The 27,276-nt window shown below is 35.5% G+C and overlaps 3 protein-coding genes and 1 long non-coding RNA gene across 10 annotated transcripts in view; 2 read left to right on the forward strand and 2 right to left on the reverse strand.

The window, feature by feature from the left end:
• LOC127988462 (uncharacterized) overlaps positions 1 to 27,276 on the reverse strand; it is a 523,986-nt gene that overhangs the window by 195,070 nt on the left and 301,640 nt on the right. The gene's annotated exons all lie outside the window — the stretch shown is intronic.
• The window catches only part of LOC127988497 (hepatocyte cell adhesion molecule), a 278,315-nt gene that overhangs the window by 103,814 nt on the left and 147,225 nt on the right, over positions 1 to 27,276 (forward strand). The window contains exon 8 of one of the 6 annotated variants that reach the window (XR_008161688.1): positions 5,216 to 5,499. The exons of the other annotated variants lie outside the window; for them this stretch is intronic. The gene's annotated coding sequence lies outside the window, so the exon portion shown is untranslated. Of the gene's footprint in view, positions 1 to 5,215; positions 5,500 to 27,276 lie in introns of those variants that run through there. 6 annotated transcript variants of the gene reach the window in all.
• Positions 3,788 to 4,522, forward strand: LOC127988534 (uncharacterized). Its single transcript, XR_008161727.1, has 3 exons — positions 3,788 to 4,025; positions 4,222 to 4,284; positions 4,377 to 4,522. It is a non-coding gene; the product is annotated as an uncharacterized LOC127988534 (long non-coding RNA).
• LOC127988483 (uncharacterized) lies at positions 10,208 to 20,482 on the reverse strand. Its single transcript, XM_052591261.1, has 6 exons — positions 20,373 to 20,482; positions 19,262 to 19,591; positions 17,299 to 17,622; positions 15,399 to 15,521; positions 11,246 to 11,563; positions 10,208 to 10,521 (listed from the first exon to the last, which is right to left on the reverse strand). The coding sequence occupies exons 1-6, from the start codon at positions 20,407 to 20,409 to the stop codon at positions 10,223 to 10,225; spliced, it is 1,431 nt and encodes a 476-aa protein (XP_052447221.1). The 5' UTR covers positions 20,410 to 20,482; the 3' UTR covers positions 10,208 to 10,222.

Raw genomic sequence — 27,276 nt, forward strand, 5'->3', positions numbered from 1 at the left:
TCAGGAGTTCAGACCAAGATGAGGGCTTTAGGCCCGAGAGTTCGTTCTGTCCTTTTGCTCAGAGTTGAGGTATTGTTTTGCCAGATGTGCTTCAAATATGCTAAGAACTTTCTGCCCATGTTCCCATTTTATATAACATACAGATGTAATTCATATCCCATGGGATCTAGCAGGAAGAAAACCCCTTTGTTTGCTAGACATTCCTACATAGTGTAGTGTATGATTCTTATTGGATAAACCCCTACACCACCCCTTACAATGTATCTTTATAATTCTACTGATGTAATAATAAACTTTGAAGAAGTTTGTGAACAGACATTTGGCTTCATGTTCATAATTATTTCCATGGGCCCATGCACGGACTGAGAATAGTCGGATGGCATGGAAAGACAACGAGCTGAAATATATATATATATTTAACAATTACAAAAGGGGATTTTTACAGTGATGTCATAGAACTTTTATTTTTAAGAGTTACAGACAAGGCTTTGTCAGGTATATTTATACATACCAGGGATTTGTTTTAGTCACAGAAGCTCCACAGTCGTAAACAAGCTGGTATTACTAGAAGTAACTTTGGTCCTCTTTGTCCATCTGGTGCACTGTGGAACAGGAATCCATTTTGAATAACATAATGAATTCTAGATGGATCTGAACTTGTCTGTGACTTAGCTTTTATGCACAACTCCTGTACTTCTGGATCATTCTGTTGTGCTGAAGCAATGTCTGACCAGTCAACAGGCAAATTTGCTGGGGCTTCAGATTCTCTGGTGGCTTTGACCATGGCAATCATGTGTGTTGAGGTAGGGTCTAAACTTTGGGATAAAGTGTCTGGTACAACATTACACTGTCCTTTTCTGTACTTAACCTTAAACTCATAACCTTGAAGTTGAATTTTCCAGCGAGTTAATCTGGATGAAGGCTTGGGATGTTGGAATACCCAAATTAAAGCGGCGTGATCAGTGATTAACTCAAATGGTGTTCTTTCCAAATTATTTCTCTATTTTTCTATAGCCTACACAACTCCAAGACATACTTTTACGGATACGGAGTATGATTGCTCTGCTCCTCGAAGAAGTCTAGATGCATATGCAATCACATGTTCTTGTCCATCAATCTCTTGTGTCAACACAGATCCGAGGTCAATTTCACTTGCATCCGTTTTTACCTTGAAGGGTTTGTTGAAATCGGGAGGGATAAGAAAAGGAGCTCTCAACAAGTCTTGTTTAATATTTTCAAATAACTGTTGACATGACTCAGTCCATGTCCACGTAGCTTGTTTCTTCTTTAGTGAATGAAGTGGTGCGGCTTTTTCAGACAGATTTGGAATAAAACGGTGGTACCATCCAGCCAATCCCAAGAATTTTTGTAAGTCTTTGCGAGACTGGGGTACTGGGAAAACACAAATTAGCATCAACTTTAGAAGGGTCTGTTTTTATTCCTTCAGAGGATACCACATGGCCTAGAAAGGTAAGTGACCGTTGCACAAGGTTACACTTCTTAAGATTCAACGTAAGACCGGCTTGCTTTATTGGGTTATTGTTTTATTGGGTGCTTGTTCTGCACGGTTAGTAAACAAACTACAGCTAGTCCAAAATGCAGCAGCAAGAGTTCTTACTAGAACCAGGAAGTATGACCATATTAGCCCGGTCCTGTCCACACTGCACTGGCTCCCTATCAAACATCGTATAGATTTGAAAATATTGCTTATTACTTATAAAGAATGGTTTAGCACCTCAGTATTTGAATGAGCTCTTGTTACATTATAATCCTCCACATCCGCTGCGTTCTCAAAACTCAGGCAATTTGATAATACCTAGAATATCAAAATCAACTGCGGGCGGCACATCCTTTTCCTATTTGCCGCCTATACTCTTCTCCTTATATGTACATTTAACTTTTCTGGCCTCTTAATGCTTCCTGTCCCAACTTTTTTGGTAAGTGTAGCCCTCATGAAATCTAAAAAGTGGTTTGTTAATTATTCCTTCCCTTTTTTACTCATTTGTACAGTGTCCCAATTTTTTTATTTTTTTTTATCAAGTTTGTAGATTAGTCTTGGTGCACTCTTGTCATAAATTAATCTATTACTTTTCCTACATCATTTATAACAAAACTAATGGTTAAATATCTATTTAAGAGTAATTGACCTTTACAATGATATATAGTTTGTCATGATTACATTAGGATGTAATAGTAATATATTAGTGAAGTATACAAGTTTTAAGAATATTAAGTAACAAGTTTTATCCCAAAATTTACAGGTGTAGAAATCCTTTTCTCAATGAGCATGAATCTACAATCACCTTAAAATAGCCTAATAGAACAGAAAAAACAAAACAAAACAAAAACACACATAATATTGTCAGATTCATTACAGTAGGTTTGCAAGAAATTTGAAAAAAGAAGATTTTTTTTTTTCAGATTTTCAGCAGGATTGAAAATGTGATGTGATTTTGATTGCATGACAGTTTAATTAACAAAAAGTTAACAACTTTTTACACTAATTACACTTAAGCCATATATTGTCTGATTTTGCTGCTTTAACAAAAACATTTCCAAACAAAGTCACAACAGAACCACAGTAAATACTGATCTACATGAAAAACTGTTTATTATTATTATTATTATTATTATTATTTTGCTTCATTTTGCTTTAATAATGTAAAAAAGTTTAAATATTGTTTTATAGAAAGATTTAACCTTCTCGTTCATTAGTTCAAACGGTGTGATCTGGAGAAGTCATATTGAGTCGGTGAAGGGAGGAGCTGCTGGAGGAGTTTCTTCACTAAACTACTTCACTTCAGACCGACAGCTTCACTGGCTTTATGAACAATTCAAGGTTTACTATCACAGTTCTGTTGTGAAGCTGCCGTGCAAACTGCTGAAGAAATGATCATTTACATTTATTTGTTTTCATGGAGTCTGGCTGGTGAGTATCTGCATGACTTCAGTTTTTTTATATTAAAAGTTGGCCACAAATATAATTCTGTTATTTATTATTCCATCGTTTATTTTGACTTAAATATTAACAAGTTTTTATCAGACTAAACTTACTTAAATACTTCTGTGAAGAATGAAGAGAATAGTTTCAAAATTACAAAACATTTCAGAGATGATTTTTGAGCAATTCTGTTTGTTGATCAGGTGTGTTTGGCGTTGATTCAGTGAAGTCCGTGTCAGTGACAGAGGGAGAATCAGTGCGTCTAAACTCTGATCTTACTGAAATACAGAGAGACGAGGAGATGACGTGGAGATTTAACAACATTATGATAGCTAAAATCTACGGGAAGGACAATATGAGCAGGTTTTATGATGATAATGCTGAAGGGAGATTCAGAGACAGACTGAAGCTGGATCAGACTGGATCTCTGATCATCACAAACACCAGAATCACACACTCTGGAGAATATAAAGTCACCGGCAAAAGATCAGACACCCCACTCAACATCTTCAGTCTCACTGTCTACGGTGAGCAGAGAATTACTTCATACACATCTTTTGACAATAATCGCTTTCAGAATTATTTTGAATATTGTCAAACAATAGACAATCCTGTGATGACAGATTCATATTCATGTGTATTTGATATAATGCTTTTAAAGTTTGTTCCTCATAACTTTGTCTTCAACTTACATTCTCTGTAACTTTATTTACATTTGAAATATCAAATGACAGACATTTATCACATCATTTTATTATACCGAACTGTATTTATCCTCTCATGTTTTCAGCTCCTCTGCCTGTTCCTGTCATCACCAGAGACTCTTCACAAAATTCATCATCATCATCATCATCATCATCATCATCAAATTGTTCACTGCTGTGTTCAGTGGTGAATGTGAGTGATGTGTCTCTCTCCTGGTACAAAGGAAACAGTTTATTGTCCAGCATCAGTGTGTCTGATCTCAGCAGAAGTCTTTCTTTACATCTGGAGTGTCTGGATGATTTCTACAGCTGTGTGGTGAACAATCCCATCAGAAACCACACCACACATCTCAACACTCAACTCTGTCACACATGTTCAGGTATGTCTGTGATAATATTTAGTGTTTATGAACACATTCACTCACACTAATAACACTCTCCTTCAGATCCTCCAGACTCTGTATCTCTGACAGTGTGGATCTCTGCTGCTGTTGGTTTTCTGTTGATTGTAACTACAGTCGTAAAACAATAGTTTACAATAATAGTAACAATTGTTTCTGTTATATTTTGTTACAGTTCAGACCAGTGATAGAGAGATCACTTCTGCTGATCCAACATTTTACAAAAAGACATAAATCAGTAAGAGAATATATTTCTGTCTATGATGTTTCTGTTTTATTTTAGCAGTGAGTCAAATTTTAATTATCTGCTCTGCTACATTTATATTGTAGGGTCACACAAGTCCATCAGAGGCTTTACAATATTGTCACATCACAAACTCTAACGTCATCCAAGACACATCTTTTCCCTCCAAAATGGGAAATTATATTATAGGCCAATTATAGGCCAATTTTAACCTAATACAAATATTTAATCAAATAAATTAAGAGAGAAATACTGAAATATTCCCTCCATATGTAACCATATAAATTCATATGAAATCTCCACGTTGTATGGGTAAAGACTGGTCTGTTTGTAGATCAGCAAATATAAAGCAAAATGCTTTTTATATAAACATGCTTCTTTTAGCCCATTTAAAACTATTTTCCAATATATTAGAGTATTCTTGTCAAGAAGAGAACACAAGTTATTGATAAATAAGTCAGTGGATGTTTGTGTTTTCTTTCAGAGAGCTACAGAGCAGGATCATGTGGTGTACGCAGGAGTCTCAAGACGTTGATCAACTCTTGAACAAAATGTGATTCTGTTTTTGATTACTAACTTTATCCCAAACACACAGACAGGAGACAGAATCACATGTTCTTTGTGAATAGAGATAAATGCCCATTAAATGTCATTTTGTCATAGTTACACATATATTTGAAAAAAGAACGTTTACTGTTATTATTTCACTCTATGCCAGAATATTTTTGTGAGTTTGCCTGTCTGTGCTCTCTCTCTCTCTCACCCTCCCCTCGTCCTTTCCCTTCCTCTCTTCTGTGCTTTCTCTCTCTCTCTACTCTTGGTAGTCTTACCTCTCTCTATCTCAATGTCTACACACATCCGCACTCTTGTATATTTCCTCATGAGTTCAGATGTTCAGAACAGGACGGGGGCTAAAGGCCCGAAGGTTATTGAGTTTGGTCTTTGCCAGATGTGCTCCTAATATGGTCAGAACTTCCTGCCCATGTTCCCATTTTATATAACATACAGATGTAATATGTATCCTACGGGATCTAGAAGTAGCAGGAAAAGAAAAACCCTTTGTTTGCTAGATATTCCTATTTGATGTAGTGTACAGTTCTTATTGGTGATCCCCTACACCCCTGACAGTGTATCTGTATATTCTACTGATGTAATAATACAATTTGAAGAAGTTTGTGAACAGACAATTGGCTTCATGTTCATAATTCTTTCCATAAACCCATGCATGGACTGAGAATAGTCGGACAGCATTGATAAAGATGAAGAGGTGAAATATATATTTAACAATTACAAAAGGAAATTTTCACAGTGATGCCATAGAACTTTTATTTTAAAGAATTACAGACAGGACTGGACTGGAGTTCAAATTCAGCCCAATCGAGTTTCCTTTGAATGTCTTGCTGGGGTTAGTGTCTTAAAATAGGACAGAAAGAAATCCCCCCCCCCCCCCCCCCCCCCGAAATCTGAAAGAACGTAGTGAAACCTCTTTTCTTTTAAGGCGACAGCTACTCTTTTCTCTTTTATGCACATGATCTGAAACTATAATAGTGTGTTAGCGCCATCTGCTGTTTGCATAGAGCACAAATTGCCCTTTTTTCTTCATCAGACAATCAACAAAGCTGCTGGAATGGACAACAACAGGAACATTTTTATAAAATCTAAAATCAACAGTAGCGTATACAACACTGTAAATAGAAAAATAAGTTCAACAATTTATTTTGAATAATGACTTACCAAAGCTTTGTCTACAATATTTAATAGTTATATTAATATAGTATGAAAGTAATAGTTTAAAGAAAGGCTATTAAAGTGAAATAACTGAACAGAAATATAGGAGCCTGATAAAAATCCTAATTTTAGATGAAAATTTCAGATGGCATTAAGAGGCTTTTGCAATTTTTTTTTTATTTGTTTGTTTTTTGTTTTTCATCAAAGCAGAAAGATGTTGTTGAGCTCAGTGATTTTAAAAAGTCCCCTGCTGCTCATCCTCTTCATCCACACCCTCTTTATTCACCAGTGGTTCCTCTTCAGTTAATTCACTCACTGTGGAATATAAGAAAATAGAATACAGAAATGAAAAAGAAAGAAAGAAACAGTTTTGTTACATATACGTCTACACATGGATGATGTTACAGCTCCACTCAAGAGTCCCTATACATGCTGAAAACAACAGAACATGAAACAAAATATAATGAGAAAATAAAACAGATAACATTTTTACAATATAAAACTGCAGAAATAGTTAATGAAAACCTAAAAAAAAAAAGATCACATGAAAAAACAATATCAATGAATAAAGCATGTCCAGGTTTACTTTACCAAAGGGATGTAAGTGTGATATTTATTATCTATAATATCAGTTATTGTTTTACAGATGTGCGAGTTGACTCTGAGTATGTCACTCAAAAAAAAAAAAAAGGGGGATTTTACAAGCCCAAAAGAATTTATTGCATGATGAAGCCTATTATAATACAATTTATGACCCAATATTAATGCAAAAAAAAAAACTCCTGTGTTTTTGTTTTTTTAATATTAATAAAATGCAGTGAAGTAATATCACACAAGGAAGAGTGCTATTTTTCTGTGAGCGTGATCAGAAATGTGAAAAATAATTCCCGCCTATGGAAATTCAAATGGTTGGGGGGTAAAGAGGGGTGGGGTCATGTTAAACTCTTGGTTGAGTGGATCAGACAAGGCAACGATGAAGAAGTGCTGCTGTAGCGTCAGGTTTTGAGGGGAGTCGTGACAGAGTATAGTCCTGGTTTCCACAAAAGGCTTTTGCTGAAAGACGGAGCAGTTCCCACTTTGTCAGGACAATCTGCTGTATTTGCATCACAGCCTTTAAGTGTCCTTCCTGCTTTATTTGTTGTTGTGTGTGTTATTTACATTTCAAAGTATAAGTTGAATGCCATATCTGCGATGTAAAACTAGCAATATTTATGTGTGCAAAGTTTTTTTTTCAATATTCTCAGGGTCTGAAACCCGCTTAAATTGATATGGCAATATTGATGCTATCTTAACCATACTGGAGCAGAGGGAACTTGCTGCTCTGGCATGGGGTGGGGCAGTACAAAACACACTGTCTAAGCTGTTCGCCAATCACAATGCACTGGGACAGCTAACCAATCACAACAGATTCAGTTTTTCAGAAGAGAGGCCTTTATCAATCCTGGAACTAACTGAGCTGCTTGCGCCAGGCTGGGGAGAAAGGTATTGAAATAATGTAAATTATGTGAAAAATAATGCTTTTTTTTTTTTTTTAAACCACCATGCATTAGAACATGTTCTAGTACACCCCCAAAACTAAATCAAGACTTTGTAAAAGAGCACAATACGACCCCTTTAACCACTCCTATCCAACTGTGAATCTGCTCTGAGCAAGAGGTGCAGTGCAGGGCTCCCTAACTGCACTGGCTCTCTATCAAACATCATATAGATTTTAAAATCTCGCTTATTAATTATAAAGCCCTGAATGGTTTAGCACCTCAGTATCTGATTAAGCTCTTGTTACATTATAATCCTCCACGTCCGCTGCGTTGCCGAATTTCTGGCAATTTGATAATGCCTAGAATATCAAAATCAACTGCGGGCGGCAGATCTTTTTCCTATTTGGCGCCTAAACTCTGGAATAACCTACCTAACATTGTTCGGGAGGCAGACACACTCTTGCAGTTTAAATCTAGATTAAAGACCCATCTCTTTAACCTGGCATACACATAACACACTGATACACTTCTGATATCCAAATCCATTAAAGGATTTTTAGTAGGGGTGCTCCGATCACGATCGGCCGATCGTTAATGTGCATCTCATCAGTAAAGCCGGTTTTCTAATCGGCCGATCGTGATCGGAGCACCCCTAATTTTAAGGCTGCATTAATTAGGTAAACCTGAACCGGGAACACTTCCCATAACACCCAATGTACTGGCTACATTATTAGAAGAATGGCATCTACGCTAATATTTGTCTGTTTCTCTCTTATTCTGAGGTCACCATAGCCACCAGATCCAGTCTGTATTCAGATCGGAGGGTCACTGCAGTCACCCGGATCCAGTACGTATCCAGACCAGATGGTGGATCAGCACCTAGAAAGGACCTCTACTGCCCTGAAAGTCAGCGGAGACCAGGACAACTAGAGCCCTAGATACAGATCCCCTGTAAAGACCTTGTCTCAGAGGAGCACCAGGACAAGACCACAGGAAACAGATGATTATTCTTCCAATCTGAACTACTGGTTTCGTCGGACAGAGAACTGGCCCCCAACTGAGCCTGGTTTCTCCCAAGGTGTTTTCCTCTATTCTGTCACCGATGGAGTTTTGGTTCATTGCAACTGTCGCCTCTGGCTTGCTTAGTTGGGGTCACTTCATCTACAGCGATATCGTTGGCACTATTTAAACTGAACAGAGATGACATCACTGAATTCAATGATGAACTGCCTTTAACTGTCATTTTCCATTATTGACACACTGTTTTCCTAATAAATGTTGTTCAGTTGCTTTGACGCAATCTTTTTTTGTTTAAAGCACTATATAAATAAAGGTGATTTGACTTGCAGGGGTAACGCAATGAAACCCTGCCCTTTATTCAATATTCAGTTTCACTTGGAAATACATCACCACACTGAAGTCAGTTGCAAACTCCGGATCACGGTAGGGGTGTAAGAAAAGATCGATACACGTGAGTATTCTCAAAAACGGAATATCGATATTGAAAAAAATAAAATAAAATCTAACAAGATTCATGGCAGTTGTTTTGTTTTGAGTTTACATCCCGACCGCTGGATGGCAGTCTTCATCTCTGAACGACGGTAAGAGTGACAGGAATTACTAGCATTACGCCACTAATGTTAGCATTAATATCGCTGCTTAAATAAAAAATTAAAAAAACTGTAAGTTACTTTAAAGCCTTAAATCTATTCTTTGAATAATTTGTAATTATTTGTATTAGTTTACAGATAAATGTTTTATTTTTTAATTGCTTTTCTACTTTTTTTTAACATTTGTTTGAATACAGTTTTAATGTTACTGCCCTTAAAAAAAATAAAAAATAATATCGCTGCTAGTAATGGAGGGTGAATGTTTTTTTATTTATTTATAAAATAGCCTACATTTTAATAAATATAATAATAATATAATATAATAAACTAAATATTGTAGAAACTTAATTTTCTGTAAAGTTGCTTTGCAATGATTTGTATTGTAAAAAGCGCTATACAAATAAACTTGAATTGAATTGTGTTCTTAATGACAGCTTACTATTCCAAAAATAAGAAATATCCCAATATATTGCTTTGCTGACAGTATCGCAATGTATTGCAACATGTCGTATCACAACCCATGTATCGTGATACGTATCGTATCACCAGATTCTTGGCCATAACCAGCCTTAGATCACGGGTGCTTTGATACTGATATTTTTCAAGGTATTGAAGTCAGAAATTTCTGTATCATGATCACTAATTCATGTACTTTATCAATAAGATAAAAGTGGGTTTTGTTCAAAGTTGTTATTATTCATATACATCTTTGATATTAATATTTTTGGAAGTTCATTAAATATTGCAGACTAAAAAGTAACTAGTAACTAGAGTAGCTTTTGAGAGGTTATGACACCAGTACTTTTATTTGTTAATGAGTATTATTTCAGCAATGTAACAGTACATGTACTTAAGTTCAAATTTTCAGTACTCTTTCCACCACTGCGAGTGAGTCAATGATTCTATATTTCAGTCATAAAGACTGCGACTGGCTTCCTTTCTAAACGAATCAGCCCTTTTAATTAATCATTCAAATAGATGATTCAATGAATGACTTATTGAGATACAGACTTGCAGTTTGTTAGGGGCTGTTCACATGACGTGTCTAAAAATGTGTGGGAAATGACTGTCTGTTAAAATTGAATATATAGCCTAGTTATTATAATAAATGTTGTTCTACTCACCAGAATTAGTCAGATTGAATCTCCTGTATCTGGTCCGTACCCTGTTGATGACCTGAAGTTGAAAATGTCCAAAGTCTGTATCTGTGGTGTTTGTGATGGTCAGAGATCCAGTCTTAGTATCCAGCTTCAGTCTGTCTCTGAATCTCTCATTAATATCAGTCGTTCCTGATTCGGCTTTAATAACCAGACAGTTTTTAGCTCCAAACGTCCACAATATCAGATCACCACTCAGTGTTTCAAGACCAGGGTCTAGAGTGACAGATTCTCCAACCTTCACTGACACTTTCTTCACTTTACGTCAAAGCAACACACAGAAACAGAAAAAAATAATTTAATTTGCATTTTCAACAAATTTATTTAGATGGCATTTTAACCTAAGTTAAATTTTTTACCTTTCCGATTTTACCTAAATTGACAAATCCCTGAATATGCTGTAGTATTTGACTTCCTATGATTGCCTACAAATCACTTATGACTACCTTTGATTCATCATCACGTTTCTTGTAATATGATTGACAAAAAATGTCTAATTTATTGGTTGCACTTTATTTTTCAGTACGTGTACTAACATGTACTTATAGTGTATTTATCTAAAAAAGTTCTGGTAACACAAGGTAACTACATGGGGTAGGGTTAGGTTTAGGGGTAGGTTCAGGTTTAGTACCTAGTTATTACATAGTTATTGTAATTACTATAATAAGTACATAGTATGTACATGAGGAACAGGACTGTAAAATAAAGTGCTACCAATTTATTTGTGCAATATTACTCCTTTAATACCCATTAACACCAATAGCTATGAAGATAATTACAATAATAACGGTGTTTGCAGCCACACAAACACACAAGATTATCATTTCAAGCTTTAAATACTCAAGCTGGATTAAAAGGTTAAAAGGTTCAATTAAAATGGATTTTGATTGGCTGTTAATATTTGTATCATTCAGCCAGAAAAAATGATTTTGAGACTTATAGATATATATATATAAGGATATAGTTATTATTCTGTACTCACCAGTGACAGTAACAATGAATCTCATGTATTCAGTTTTTCCGTTTTTGCGGCTGATCTGTAGTTTGTAGAGTCCAGAGTGAAAGGTCCTGATGTTATTGATGAGGAGATCTCCAGTCTTCTCGTTTAGCACCAGTTTGTTTCTGAATCTCCCATCAACAACATCACAATCTGTATCATTTGTTTTACTGGCCTTTCTTGTGAATTCAATAAGGATGAGATCCTCAAACCACCACTTTATCTCATCCCCTCTCTGTAGTACAGTCTTAGTCTCTAGATTGACAGATTTCCCTTCCTCCCCTAACTTTGTCTTTTCTTCAGCTGTCACAGTAACACACAGAAGCAGAGAAAAGAAATGTGTTCATATGATCAAGCACAGAAACTGCACTTGTTAAAATTACAAATGACCTGCTTCTTGCCTCAGATCAAGGCTGCATCTCATTTCTAGTCTTACTTGATCTTAGTTCTGCGTTCTACACCGTAGATCATGACATACTCATAGATCGATTACAAAACTATACAGGTATTCAAGGGCAGGCTCTAAGATGGTTTAGATCCTACCTGTCCGATCGCTACCATAAGACATAAGACAGAGATATTTATTACTGGACCAAAAAACAGTACACAGAATCTTGTAGATTACAATTTGCGACGGATGTACTGTTACTTCTTCTACAGTCAAAAATCTGGTTGTTATATTAGACAGCTACTTTTCTTTTGAAAGCCATATTTCACATGTGACAACTGCATTCTTCCTTCATTTGAATAATGTATCTCTTAAATTGTGACTGCAGTTGCATCTGATCAAATGCACATTCTTATTCATTAGCTTGGGTTAAACTAATTAATTTTACTTTGTTGGAACAGCAGCTATGCTAATGATGTCTCGATTTGTTTCTAATGTTAATAGCATGTTGTTAAAATGTTTTAACACATTGCTAGCCTTCTCAAACATGTTTTAACATTGCTAGCATGCTTTAGGAAATTGGTAGCATATTTGAGACATTTGCTATAATGTTTTACTTCATTGTTGGGATGTTTTAGCTATATTGCTGGTATGATTTAACATTTCAGGAACTTTAGTTTCAGAATAAGTTTACTGGCATAACATTATATTGTCTTTCTCAAGCCAACATAATCATTAAATAAAATAGGAAATTATTACTGTGTCAGAAGTTTTCAGTGAAATCAACTATACACTGAAAAAAGCAATAAGTAAATTTACTTAATTTTTATTTGGCAAGTTTTTGCACAAGCATTTTTCAAGTAATTTTAACACATTTGCAAATTAAGTAAATCTACTTAACTAAGTTAAGTAAAAAAAAAAAAAAAAAAAAAAAAAAAAAACAATAAGTATATTTTATTGAGTAAATTTTAATTAAATAATATTAAATTAATGTATTTAGCAGACACTTTTATCCAAAGCAACTTACAGTGCATTCAGGCTAACACTTTTCACCTATCATGTGTTCCCGGGGAATCGAACCCCAAATCTTGTGCTTGCTAATGCAATGTTCTACCACTGAGCTACAGGAACACTTCAAGATCTTGTGGAAAATAAGTGAAAATTTCACTTACTTACTTTTTTATTTTGGAAAAGTTTTTACACTAATAAAAAACCTGAAACAGATATTCTAGAAATGTCTAAATGTAAAATATTTTTTTTTCAAAACAGTTTTATCAAATGAGGGAAAATAAGTCTCTCACTTCTGTCCCTTTAAACCAGTTTACAGCAAAGACAGCACGAAGGACTGGATGCACATGATAAATATTCTGCAATTAAGAAAACAGACAAAAGAAATAGCACTGTAAAACCCGACAAGTAAACTTTACTCAAACCGTTTGAGTAAATAGATTGCCTTGATTTAAACCCTGTAAGTTTTAAAACTTTGCATTTAAGTAATTAAGTGATTAACTAAGTGCTGATTGAGAATTAGTGATGAACAGCTGCTGTTAACAAACAGAATCACTGAAGAAAAGAGAAACACAAGAACTACTACAACTGACTTCAGACACAGCCTTAGATGAAATCAACTGAAATAAAATACATGAAATCACTCAAGATCTGATTAAACAACCCCACAAACAGCATCACCAGCTCCACTTATTAATAACCAGACTGACTTTATTTCTGTTAGACGTCTACAGAAGATCTTATTGAGAATGAACTAAGGTTTAGATGATGATTTATTGTTTCATTTGAAGTAACCATGTTAGAGATCAGTGTTTGCTTTAGTTGGGCTCTTGACCCTTGACTTCTGTCTTAGTCTTTTCTCTGGCTGTTATAACGGTGTGTTTCTAAAACATATTTGTTGTAACTCAAAAGCCCAGAGGAAATGCCATCAGGTGCTAACTTGTACCTAGGTGTAGATTGTTATACTTTGTGTCAGTGATGATAATCATCAATTATTGAACTGTACAGAGTCTAAAATCTCTGATGAAATATGTGTTGTGTAATTTGATTGATTATAGTAAAAGTGATTCTATGAGGAAGCGGTTCTGTGATAATAAGTTAATCTGAATGACTTTCAAACAGTGTGGTCTTCTACGGTGTCAAGCAGTCACACAAAGACATCAATAATCAGAATATGAACCTCAACAATGGTGACCATAAAAAAAAATGCTGCAGAGCATGCTGGGAGCCATGGATGAGTTCTGTACTACAATAGTACCCAGCATGCATTGCAGCATGTTTTTTTCGTCACCATTGTAGAGGTTAATATTCAGATTATTGATGTCTGTGTTTGACCAACTGGCATAGAAGAAAAATGTATGTGTACAAAAATGTTTAGAAAGTCATTTTTATAATAATTGATTGTCACAGAATCACTGGCTCTTAATGTTACTTTTACTAGAATCACTTCTACTAATTACACAACACATACTTCCTTACACTCCATACAGATTAATAGTTGATGATTATCAACACCAGTATAAAGTATAACAACCTACACCTAGGTACAGGTTAACACTTGATGAGATTTCTTCTGGGCTTTTGAGTTGCAACAAACATGTTTTAGAAATACATGGTTATAACAGCCAGAGAAAAGACTAAGACAGAAATCAAGGGTCAAGAGCCCAACTAAAGCAAACAGTGATCTCTAACATGGTTACTTCAAATGAAACAATAAATCAACATCTAAACCTTAGTTCATTCTCAATAAGATCTTCTGTAGACGTCTGACAGAAATAAAGTCAGTCTGGTTATTAATAAGTGGAGCTGCTGATGCTGTTTGTGGGGTTGTTTAATCAGATCTTGAGAGATTTCATGTATTTTATTTCAGTTGATTTCATCTAAGGCTGTGTCTGAAGTCAGTTGTAGTAGTTCTTGTGTTTCTCTTTTCTTCAGTGATTCTGTTTGTTAACAGCAGCTGTTCATCACTAATTCTCAATCAGCACTTAGTTAATCACTTAATTACTTAAATGCAAAGTTTTAAAACTTACAGGGTTTAAATCAAGGCAATCTATTTACTCAAACGGTTTGAGTAAAGTTTACTTGTCGGGTTTTACAGTGCTATTTCTTTTGTCTGTTTTCTTAATTGCAGAATATTTATCATGTGCATCCAGGCCTTCGTGCTGTATTTGCTGTAAACTGGTTTAAAGGGACAGAAGTGAGAGACTTATTTACCCTCATTTGATAAAACTGTTTTGAAAAAAATTATTTTACATTTAGAAATTTCTAGAATATCTGTTTCCGGTTTTTTGTTAGTGTAAAAACTTTTCCAAAATAAAAAAGTAAGTACGTGAAATTTTCCCTTATTTTTCACAAAATCTTGAAGTGTTCCTGTAGCTCAGTGGTAGAACATTGCATTAGCAAGTGCAAGTTTGGGGGTTCGATTCCCCGGGAACACATGATAGGTGAAAATTGTTAGCCTGAATGCACTGTAAGTTGCTTTGGATAAAAGTGTCTGCTAAATGCATTAATTTAATATTATTTAATACAATTTTACGCAATAAAATGTACTTATTATTATTTTATTTTTTTTACTTAACTTAGTTAAGTAGATTTACTTAATTTCCAAATGTGTTAAATTTACTTGAAAAATGCTTGTGCAAAAACTTGCCAAATAAAAATTAAGTAAATTTACTTATTACTTTTTTCAGTGTACAGTCTTCTAAAACTTTTTGTATCACTGGTATCAGCTTTAATACTTACCCACTTGTTTTTGTAGCTTAGAGATCCTGTGGCGATAGTAAATCACAACTGCAGCTAAAAGTGCAGCCACCAGCAAAACAGCAACAACTATTCCAGCTGTAGATGGACCCGGATCAGAAATAGCTGAAAGGAAACAGTGAATGATTATAGGACAAAATATTCATCATGATTCAGAACTGATACTACAGAACTGATACTGTCAGTATTCAGAACTGATACTACAGAACTGTCACTCAGTTGGCATGAACAGATACTGTAAGTTTTAGTGTATCAAGTCAAGTCTGCTTTATTGTCAATACTTCCACATGTACCGTACATACATACAGAGAATTTAAATTGTATTACTCTCAGACCCCCGGTGTATACAGATAACACTAACAGTAGAGCCTAAAAATCTAGATCAATATAAAATATAAAATACCACTAAACGAAAGGGCATGTAAAAAAAAAAAAAAAAAAAAAAAAAAAAAAAAAAAATATATATATATATATATATATATATATATATATAATAAAAATAAAGTTAAATAAAGCAGTGCAAGGCACATGGCACATAGAGTGCAAACCAGTGAAGTGAACAAAGAGTGCAGATAAAATTATTTTAGTGCAAAAAAGCTTATTCAGTCTGATTAAAGTGACAAAGGGCTCAATAGTGGTTCTTATTTAACTGACTGAAGAGGTAGTAGAATGATTTCAGTTCCATGGTGAATGAGGTAGTGAGCAGACCAATGCTGCACAAAGTGACTGATGCATGTAATCGTATGTTAGTGCAGGGGGGGGGGGGTGAAATGACCTAGAGGTGCGCTTTGCGGGTTTGACGGGTTCCATAAATGTCCAGAAGAGAAGGGAAGAGACACCAACGAGCTTCTCAGCTGCTCTCACTATGCGTTGAAGGGTCTTCCGGCTGGACGCATTGCAAGCCAGTCAGGATGCTCTCGATGGTGCCTCTGTAGAAGGTGTACATGATGGGGGGCGGGGCTCTGGCTCTTCTCTGTTTACAAAGGATGTAGAGACGTTGCTGTTATTTGTTGGCCAGTGCTGTGGTGTTTCGGTCCAGGAGAGGTCCTCTGTGATGTGCACACCCATGAACTTGGTGTTACTCACTCTCTCCACAGTTGCACCGTTGATGGTCAGAGGAACGTGCTGAGTGTGTGCTCTCATGAAGTCAACAACAATTTCCTTCATCTTTTCCTCGTTCAGAGAGAGATTGTTGTCCCTGCACCACCCGGACAGGCGGCTCACCTCGCTCCTGTAGTTTGTCTGATCTCTGTTGCTAATGAGACCCACCACAGTCGTGTCATCCACAAACTTAATGAAGAGGTTGGAGCTGTGTGACGGTGTGCAGTCGTGGGTCAGCAGAGTGAAGAGGAGGGGGCTCAGCACACATCCTTGAGGGGCCCCAGTGTTCAGTGTGATGGTGCTTGATGTGTTACTGCTGACCTGTACTGCTTGAGGTATTTTCCACATTAGTTTATCATTGGTGTTGGGCTTGCTGTGGTAGTTTGATTTGATGAGCAACAGATCCTATGTGTTACTGACTAATGTATAATCTTCTTGTAAAATGTGCTCTCAATAATGACTTCTCTCTATACACAGAGTATGCGTAATCACAAATTCAAAACCGAAAGTAGGGCTGCACAATTTATAGAATGTCTAATCACGCTAATAGCAATTGCCTGATATGGTCAAATTAATTGTTTGGGGAAGCCGACCCCATCTCGATTGTGCCCTTGCACCACTTTTCCTCCCCTGCATGCCTATCCAGAAGTCTGTACATTCACTGGCCTAGCCGAAAATACTTTTTTAACGTCTAGCCATTTTAATAGTAATATAACTGACACAGAAATCAGCTTGTATTTCATAATCATTTATTTCCAAATATTTTTTCTTTGAAACTCACCGATGACAGAAACAAGGAATTGCTGTGAGCTCTCTCGGCCTCTGATCTGTACTTCATAAAGTCCAGAGTGTTCAGTTCTGACGTCTTTGATGGTCAAAGATCCAGTCTGATTTAGTTGTAGTCGGTTCCTGAATCGCTCATCGTCAGCATTTATTGAGGCCTCATTTGTTTCTACATCAATATTAGCCAGGAGGATGCCTTTATCTCCAAACCTCCACACTATCAGATCATCCTCTTGTAATTCAGTAACATCATTCTGAAGAGTGACAGAATCTCCCTCCATCACTGATACTGACTTCACTCCACCCGTCTCACCAACCACACCTGGAAAACAAATAAGACAAGATTTTTTTCTCCATGTGGAGTCACACATGTGAACCAACAAGAACACTGGATCATGAAACCTCAAAAAGGCTGCATTTACACTGCAGGTCTTGATGCCCAAATCCGATTTTCTGACTATATCCGATTTTTTTGACGACCCGCTTACATCATCTTTTAAAAGTGACCCGTATCTGATTTTTGCATTTACACTATACACTGCTGAAACTACCAAACGTAGACGTTCTGACCCAGAAAATGAAGTAAAACAGCATGAAATATGGATGCAGATGTAAATAAAATTATACAGTAGGGCTGCACGATATTGGGAAAAAATGACATTGCAATATTTTATTTTTCTGTGATATATATTGCGATATGAAATCTAATCAAATTTTTTCTTACAAACAAAAATGGGGTGAGCAGATTTACATTCTAATTTTAAATGATTATGACACCATCGTGTCAATTGATTAATATGCGCGAGGGAGAGAGAGCAAGACAGCACTCGTGTTGTTTGAAGATGGTGCGCGTGCAGCCGGGGCTCGCTCTCTCTCTCTCGCTCTCGCTGTCTCTCACGTGCACTATCTCTCTATCTCTCTCTCTCGCTGACCTGTCAAAACTTTCACTCTGTGGTTAAAGCTGCGGTAGGGAACTTTTGACGCTCTAGCGGTTAATAAACTGCTTGCGTCTTGCGGAAGAACATTGTAGCCGGAACTACTTCTCTCTGTTTATGTCTATGAAGAATCACAAAGGTACTGGGTTACTCCGCCGCGGTATCCCCGAAGCAATCTAAAATAGTCCGAATATAAACACTTATTATAGGTGCACCCTAGTGATTCAGGACAAGCTAAAAACACGGTTTGGAAAACGGATTCATGGTGTACTCGCTTATTATATACATTTTTCTACATTTTGAACACAAACAAAGTCACCGATGATTGGTTGTTTCTTACCGGGAGCGGATGGCTTTCTGCAAATGGCAATAGGACCACTGGGAGGAGCCAGAGGAGCTTGATTTTTTCACAGATTATCTGTCTCATATTCTACTGTCAGGACATAATGACAGGTTTTATAAATATGTAAAAAATATATTTTTACAAAAGTTACCTACTGCAGCTTTAAGCTGTGCAATTAATCCGCGATTTACATTCGTCAAGGGCCAGGGAGCAGCTGGCCCGTACAGTTAATGAATAACGGATCAACTACGACAGCCTACATCGCAAATCCTGTGATGTGACTATTGTGGATTCCTACATTGCGATATCGATGCTTAAACGACACATCGTGCAGCCCTATTATACAGTGTTTTGCTTTCCACAATATTTTGAAAAGTAAAAAAAAAACAAAAAATTCAGCAAAACATTGCTCTCGTATGGCGGAGAAAAAAAGGAGAGCCCTTTATTTCTGTAACAACCCTGCACTTTTCGCCCCAAAGACTTAAAAGACATGAAACCTCGGCATTGCTCCGCTGTGTGTATCCTTCGTCCTCCATCACGCCTATAATAAGTCATGTGATCTCTGTTGGTGGTGTGCCACATGAGAGCAAAAAATCGGATTTGGGTCACTTGAACCATGCAGTGTAAATGGGGCCAAAGATCATTATTACATTAAATGAAAGAGATACTCATGAGATGCTTACCAAAGACATTCAGACTGAATATCCTGGATGTGATCTTTTCTCTAGATATTGTTAGTTTATATTGTCCTGAGTGTCTCTTTCTGGTGTTTCTGATGGTGAGAGAGCCTGTGTTTTGATCCACCAGCAATCTTCCTTTGAATCTCACATCATCGGTGACAAAAAATGAGGTCAAATCTCTCTTTCTCGTTATTTGAGAAATTACAGATTCTTTAGGCCCAAACACCCACAGTAAAGTATCATCGTTCAGTATTTCAGTAAGATTAGTGTGTAGAGTGACAGAATCTCCTTCCATCACTGATGTTGTCTCATCTGTTTCTGCTTTAAACACACCTGCAAAACATAAATGAACCATTATAGATATAGATGGCTTAATCTGACACCACAGTATTACCCAGTAAACAGATTCATTTGGAAACATTTGTTCTGTAAAGAGAATAATTGTTTACGGTCGGGGTTACCCGGACACGTATGGTGAACAAAAAGGAAGTAATGTTAGGTTATGCCTGTATCACGTCTCGTGCTTCCAGTTAACGTAACAACATTTGAGCAAAACTTTTTAACCAGTTTTACCAGTTTACAAACCTGCTAGTTGTTATGGACAATGTTCTATTATATAAAAAAGAAGAAACACACACAAACACACAGGTCATTTCCTCATTCTCCTCGTGTTTGAAATGTACACTCATATATTACTGTACCACTTGTCCGTGTTTGTTATGTTTGATTTTTGTTACATTTTACCCTTAGTTTTGTTATAACAAATTATGCATTAACATGCAGGGCTGCAAAATAATAATAAGAACAGAAAAATACAAAAACACCAATTATAAAAGTATGTTTAGTATTTTTGTATAAGTGTTTATTAGTATTATATTTATATATGTATTATATATATTGGTGGACACACTATGGGAAAATGACATTTAACAGCCATTTTCAGAAGATCGACGTCTGACTGAGATGCGATTTAAATTTTTTTTAATGTTTGCCACATATTCTTTAAATGTTTGTTTCGCTAAACGCGTTCTTTCAGTATCACTTCATGCATTTGTTGTAGCATATAGCTGATGTCTCATGAATGAAACTTAAAGTATAACATAAATCCACTTACCTCCCAGTAACAGAGAAAACAATAATATATTTTGCATGTTTTTTGTAGAGTTGTGAATGTAATACAGATGATCGATGGAGATTGTTTAATATTGCCGCTGAATGTCATTGCGTTCTCACTTCCTATATCGATCCAAACCGAACATCAAAAAAAAAAAAAAACGTGGGCCTAAACTGATTCACGGTGTTCGTGATGTGACGTTCTCTCGGCTATAATTGCATCAAAGAAAAAACAAAACAAAAACGAACATCTCACAGTGAAGTGTTGTGTCTCATTTCTGAGACACTCGTATTCTGTGACACTAGTAGGCGCTGTTGTCACTGTTTGGCTTGAACTCGATCACAGCAAACAGCTACAGGACCTGTAGTACAGGTTCATCGCGCACGTGCACATCAAATGAGCGCGTCTATACAATCTGTATTCAATGTAATGTGCACCTATTGTCCTCTATTGTATAGCCTATCCAGGAAAGGAGCTTGGTCTAATATGAACAGTACAGCTGTTAGATTAAATGATTTGGATTTATTTATTCGTTTTCTAATACTTTTAAATAGTTACAAACAGAGGTGGGTAGATTTACATTTACTTCGTTACATTTACTAAATTTTTGGGGTAACTTATACTTTTTGGAGTACATTTAAAGATGGCTACTTTTACTTGAGTAATTTTTTGGGGGGAAATCTGTACTTTTACTTCGTTACTGTGGGAAACGCTTTTCTTGTGTACGAATCTGTAAATAAGATATTGATTTCACAGTGTTAACAGGTTCAGTGATTTTAATGGGAGTTTCTGAGAGTGATTGATAGACTGTTAGCGAAAATGAACTTTAATAATGTAAATGTTATTTGCTCTCTTTCTGAACAATGAAAGATTAGTAGCAGTTTTTATATCACATTGACTTTCAATGTTAAATTCACATTTAATATAAAGTAAGTAGTATTAAAAATATGTTATGGCATGACACCTATATTACTTAAGTAAACAGTTATAATAAATTGCATAATTACTTTGAGCATCGCATATTATCATTATTAACAATTTATGAAAAGTGAGAATTGAGATATTTCATTATGTAGTTCATGCAAAAAAAAAAAAAAAAAGAAAGATAATAATAATAATAATGCTTAATAATAATTTGCCAATATGCTGTGGCTGCTGCGTCACATGACGACCCCCCATGCCTAGACACAATTAATAATGATATTTACACAATATTTGTGCTTGCAGAAATATACATTTGTTTACATTTTGCAGAACAGATGAAAGAAGTCAATGTGCATTTGGTTCGTTATGTTCAGATGTTCAGTAACTTAGCGGTTATGTTAGGAGTTTTCACTCTTCTTTGTGTCAGAGGTTATTTACACATATATAATAAATACTTATATAATTTATTTCGTGATGCAAATCAGAATTTTCATCAGCTGTTACTCCAGTTTTCAGAGTTATGATCCTTCAAAATATAAATCTAATATATTGATTTATTACCAGTGCTGGAAACTGTTTTGCTGCTTAATATTTTTTTTTTGATTATTTGATGAATAGAAAGATAAAAAGAACATCATTTATAGTAAATCAACATATTGGAATGATTTCTGAAAGATTATGTGACATTGAAGACTGGAGTAAAGGCTGATGAAATATATATATATTTATACACACACACATACTTTTCATACATTTTATCTATATATCTAAATAAAAATAGTCTCAGTATATGACCCAAAGTAACTAGTAACTAACTACTTGAGTAGATTTTTTATCTGATACTATTCAGACTAGTACTTTTACTTTTACTTGAGTAAATATTCCTATAAAAACTTTTACTTTTACTAGAGAACAGTTTTTGGGTACTCTACCCACCTCTGGTTACAAATATACTTTTTTTTTTTTTTTAATAAAACAATTATGTTTTAGCCTTAAGTGTTATAATTAAGCTAATGTAGATACTCTTGAATGTTTTGAATATGTTTGTTCAAATTCTTAACCGCTTCTTAAATAAATAAAATCTAAAGAGACTGTGTGGAAAGTTTGTTTAGAAATGCTCGTTATTAAATAGACTTATTAAACCAATGTAACATTTCATGAGAATGAACACAGTCCTGTTGTTTGCAGAGAAGCCCATCTTTGCATTTTGTATGCAAACAATGTTCATGAAGCCGATGTCACAAAAACAGGCTACTAATGTTTTTAAAGGGGTCATCAGAATATGTGACCCCATTGTTATGTACAGTATAGTATTTCTCTACAGGTAAATTCCTGACACAACAATCAAACCATTTCAGGTAAACTTATCTGTCCTTCTATGTACCTTTTTTGTGGTTTTACCACAAATGCTAAATACATTTACAAATGAATACAACCAATACTTTAATAAGCAATGAAATGCTTTATTTTTCAAACAATGTGAGGTCATATCAGGTTAACAGTACCTTTAACTAAACAAAAACGTAAACACTAATAATGTAAAGGCAGGGGATTGACGCGCTGCCCAGCTATAGAGCATCTTGGGGTCAGGATCTTGTACACATTGCATGTGGTACCTCCGGTCACATATGTCACTCTAAATCTGTAACAACAAAGTTAATAATGATTCCAAGATATTCAGGGTGAATATCTGAGATACAGTAAAACATATAGGTAGCTATACATATACTGTGTGTATCATCTGAAGAAAGCTGTACGATGCATGAATGGGGCCTCAGAATGATCAGAGCACTGAATTATTATTTTTTATCCTGTTTTGGAGCCGTCAGGAACACAATGAGATGCCTGTATTTTCGTTCATTTTATTTTGTTAGGCTAAGATAGTACTTAAAGTCTTCTTTTTGTTGTTGTTGTTGTTGTTGTTGTTTAGGCATTTTCTGTCTTGGAAGCTTGTGATGTGACATTTAGGGGAAAATGACCTAAACGCTCCCACAATAAATGAAAATTAATTGTAGTCCTTGTTGCTGATATACATGTGTTGCATGTTGCTCATCTCTGCTCCTTCTGAAAAATGAACAAAAATACAGCTGTCCTTCCTGTCTGTTCTAAAACAGGAGCCCATCTCATACAAAACAATCGCCTACTAATGCATGCATTCAACACATTACCTTTTAAAACTGATAAACAATACAATAAAAAGGAATAATACAATAATAAAGAAAAAGGAATTATTGTCTCTCTTTACATTTTACCTTTTAATACTGATAGAATAATAATAATATTAACAACAGAAAAGGTAAAGAGATAAAAGCCAATAAACTGTTGTGTGTAAAAGTATCTGGACAAGCTTTGAAACAACAATTGTAAAGGAACGGGATGCTAACACTCTCTCAGTCTTGTACGGATGTGACTTTTAAAAGATGCACACACGCAGAAAAAGCCAATCCACTTCTTCAGTCAATTTTGAGCAGGAACCTGGAGTAAAGAGAGAGAGCAACTGGACACAGAGAAGAGAGACAATGCAGACAAAACACAATTTCACACTATTATTTTTAAAATAGAAAGTACAAATTAAAACGATTAGAAAATTAATAAATAAATGCCAGTTAAATATTTTAAAAGTTGTACTGTTCATATGAAAACTTTTTAAAGTTTTAGTGTATTTTTATTTATAAAGTACACAGTGCATTTGGAGAACATCAAAGTCTTTCTGTGTGAATGAATTTCCCTTAGACTATATGTGTGTGTTGATGTAAAGAAATATTTTTTGAACAGTTCATTTGCCGCACGTGACCAGACTGTAGAGACGCGCTCATTCAATGTGCACGGGTGCCACGAACCTGCGTTTGCACCCAATTCTGAGTTCAAGCCGAACAGTGACAACAGCGCCCACTAGGGTCACAGAATACGATGGACACAGAATTTGGTTTCGGTTTAGGTTTCAATAACCACATGATCTGTGACAGGCTGCAGCTGGGTGTAGGCTACTTGAGGAAGTCCGGGAAGCAAATTAACCTTTTTCCACATTTGACCACAAGCTGTCATTAGTGTGCAACGAGTTGCAAAACTTCGAGTAATGAGAAAGATTTTAGAAAATAAATAAATAAAAAAATAACCCGACTATAGGTCTGGCTGTTTTATCAGCTGGCCTGTAAACCTGTGACCCTTGACCCCACACATGCAACATATTGTACTATTCTGATTCTTTTCATCCATGAAAGATGAGGCACAATGTTTTATCTTATTTCCCTCTAATAAATTTTCATAAAGATGGAAATGAAATACTCATACCTGTGATGAATTAATTGACCATTTTATTGAATTCAGATAGAAAATATATTAGTTTTTTCCAGTGTTTTTCCATGACAGATCAGTGATCATTTCTGTGCTTATGGTGCAATATGTGACCATTGTTTTGAGTTCAGTATAATACTAATGTTTTTACTGTTTTTTATATATACAGTTTTTTTAAAATTCAGTCAGATTGAGGTTTAACGTTCTGTACAAACTCTCAACTATAGATTACTGCTATATCTGTTCAGATTCAGTTTCCTCTAAAGTTTTCATAGTGTCACAGAGCATACAGCATGAAGCAACAGATTTCACAAACTTAATGAGATTACAATTATATATATATAACACACACGTTTAATAAAAGTAAATCAGTGTTTGAGCACTACAGTAATGCCAAATACACACATAACTCATATTTAGATGAACATTTATTCAAATAGTTCACAAAAGAGAATAATACAGATAGCAGTGAATAATAATGCAAGGAACAACACAATGTGGTCATACCAAGAACATCAGCCTGGATATGATCAGATACAGGGTGAATTATTCCTTTGATTATAATAAAACAGAACATGCATAGTTTGAGAAATACTGCTGTGATTCATATATTTTAATGTCAGATCAACTGAATTATACACAGACAGTTGATAAACAATTTTTACTTAAATCACTTGGTTACTTACTATTGACAGTAACAGTGAATCTCTTGTATGAAGTCTGTTTGTTGCTGCTGATCTTCACTTTATATTCTCCAGAGTCTGTGGTTCTGGTGTTTGTGATGGTCAGAGATCCAGTCTGATCCAGCTTCAGTCTGTCTCTGATTCTCTCATCAGTTTCATCATATAATGATGAGTTCTTTGCCTCTATATCAGCTTTAGCTATGAGTTTTCCTTCATCTCCAAACCTCCACACTATCAGCTCATCTCCTTGTATTTGAGGAACATGAAGAGTGACAGGATCTCCCTCCGTCACTGACATGAGCTTCATTTCAGTTACACCAGCAGCAATAACAGATGGAGAGTCTGCAAAAATCATATTCATAAATCATAAGGCATATGCAGAATAATAAAAGTTGTCATATAATTTCATAAGACTGGTGAACATGTTACAAGTAATGTTGGCTGTTATTTAAGTAACAGTTTAATTTAGTTCATTTCATTATTTTAAAGAGTTCAACGATATTCAAAGATAAATAAAGCTCACCATAGACAGTGACAGTAAATTTCATATGTGAGGTCCCTGTGCTGTGGTCGACCTGTAGCTTATAAAGTCCAGAGTGTTTGGTTCTCATGTTCCTGATGCTCAGAGATCCAGTCCGATGATCCAGCTGCAGTCTGTCTCTGAATATCTCAGTGTGACTGGGATATGAGATCTCTTTTCCATCGATTTGAGCAATGACTGGATCCCCAAACCTCCACTGTATCAGAATAAATCCCTGTATCTGAGTGAGATCAGGGTTCAGAGTGACAGAATCTCCCTCCATCACTGACTTCACTTCACCTGTTTCAGCACCAAACACACCTGAAGAACAAACAGAAACAGTTTCTCAGAAATTCAACTCATATAACACTGCTAGTAATGTTAATAAACAGATTAGATTAGCTGAGATTATTCTAGGGATGTGATATCTGACCTTAATTAATTTGCGTACACATTACATTTCCATTTAATTACTTAGAAGATGCTTTTATTCAAATTGACTTACAAATGAGGACAGAAGAAGTAATCAAAACAGCAAAAACATATTAAGTGTTGTAAGAAAAAGTGATGAGGACGTTGAAGATCTTGATGAATATGTTTATTGCAGCATAGCAGTGACAAAGTTCATGTAGTACCTTGGGTTCAATGGAGTCAGAATGAACGCAGAACATCCTAAATTCAAACCGTTTATACATTTTCAGTTTACTACCCTTCATGTAAATGAAGTTGCTCCTGTTGTAACAGATTTAGTTTCTATGTTAATTAAGTTCTGACAACCCTTTTTCTGAGGTGGTTCTCAGTGTCCCACACCATTCCCATTCTACAATTGGTCACCATTTGCTCATGTGATCATCCCAAATGGTCTACAAACAACATAACTCTTGACTTTCTTCGTCTCTATAAAATGGTTAATATGGGTGGAACTCTTTACTATCCCAGTACAACAGAAATCACTTAAAAAATGTTGTGCCTCTAGTGCCTCTTCATTACTCTCCAATATAGGATGAAATTAAATTAAATAAAAAGTGGATGTTAACTGTGACAAGATTGGAAATAAGACAAACCTTTTCTAGATTCCGAGACTCTCCCACTGATCTATATTTATATTAATATAGATCAGTGAGCTCACCATTATGGTGTCATCTAGCAACATTTAGAGACCAGTTTTAGCTGCTTTCAACTGAAAGGAGTTGGCTACACCAGTCAGTGTTTTTTCCTCAAATGTTTGATGGTTTAAATGAAATGTAGGGTCATAGAAAAAAAATCTTACCTTCCATCTTGATGGAAGCAGTTCTGTGCAGATGACGTATGAGGTCGGCATTACACATGCACCGGTGAGTCTCATCGAAACCATCGTTTATTTATGGGATCAAAAGAAGCACATTTATCTTACTTTAGCAAAGGAAAACCAGTCTCCTCTTGACTTATATCAAAATCCTCTGACATTCTTCTGTACAAATCCTCGTTTTGTACTTCTAATTGT

Source organism: Carassius gibelio, chromosome B22 (genome assembly GCF_023724105.1).
Source record: "Carassius gibelio isolate Cgi1373 ecotype wild population from Czech Republic chromosome B22, carGib1.2-hapl.c, whole genome shotgun sequence".
Lineage (NCBI taxonomy): Eukaryota > Metazoa > Chordata > Actinopteri > Cypriniformes > Cyprinidae > Carassius > Carassius gibelio.

Coding starts and splice junctions, on each gene's coding strand:
- LOC127988483 (XM_052591261.1), bottom strand. CDS start 20,409: ATGCAAAATATATTATTGTTTTCTCTGTTACTGGGAG. Junction 19,592..20,372: donor GTTTTCTCTGTTACTGGGAG/GTAAGTGGATTT, acceptor TATGTTTTGCAG/GTGTGTTTAAAGCAGAAACA. Junction 15,522..17,298: donor ATTCCTTGTTTCTGTCATCG/GTGAGTTTCAAA, acceptor GTTTCCTTTCAG/CTATTTCTGATCCGGGTCCA.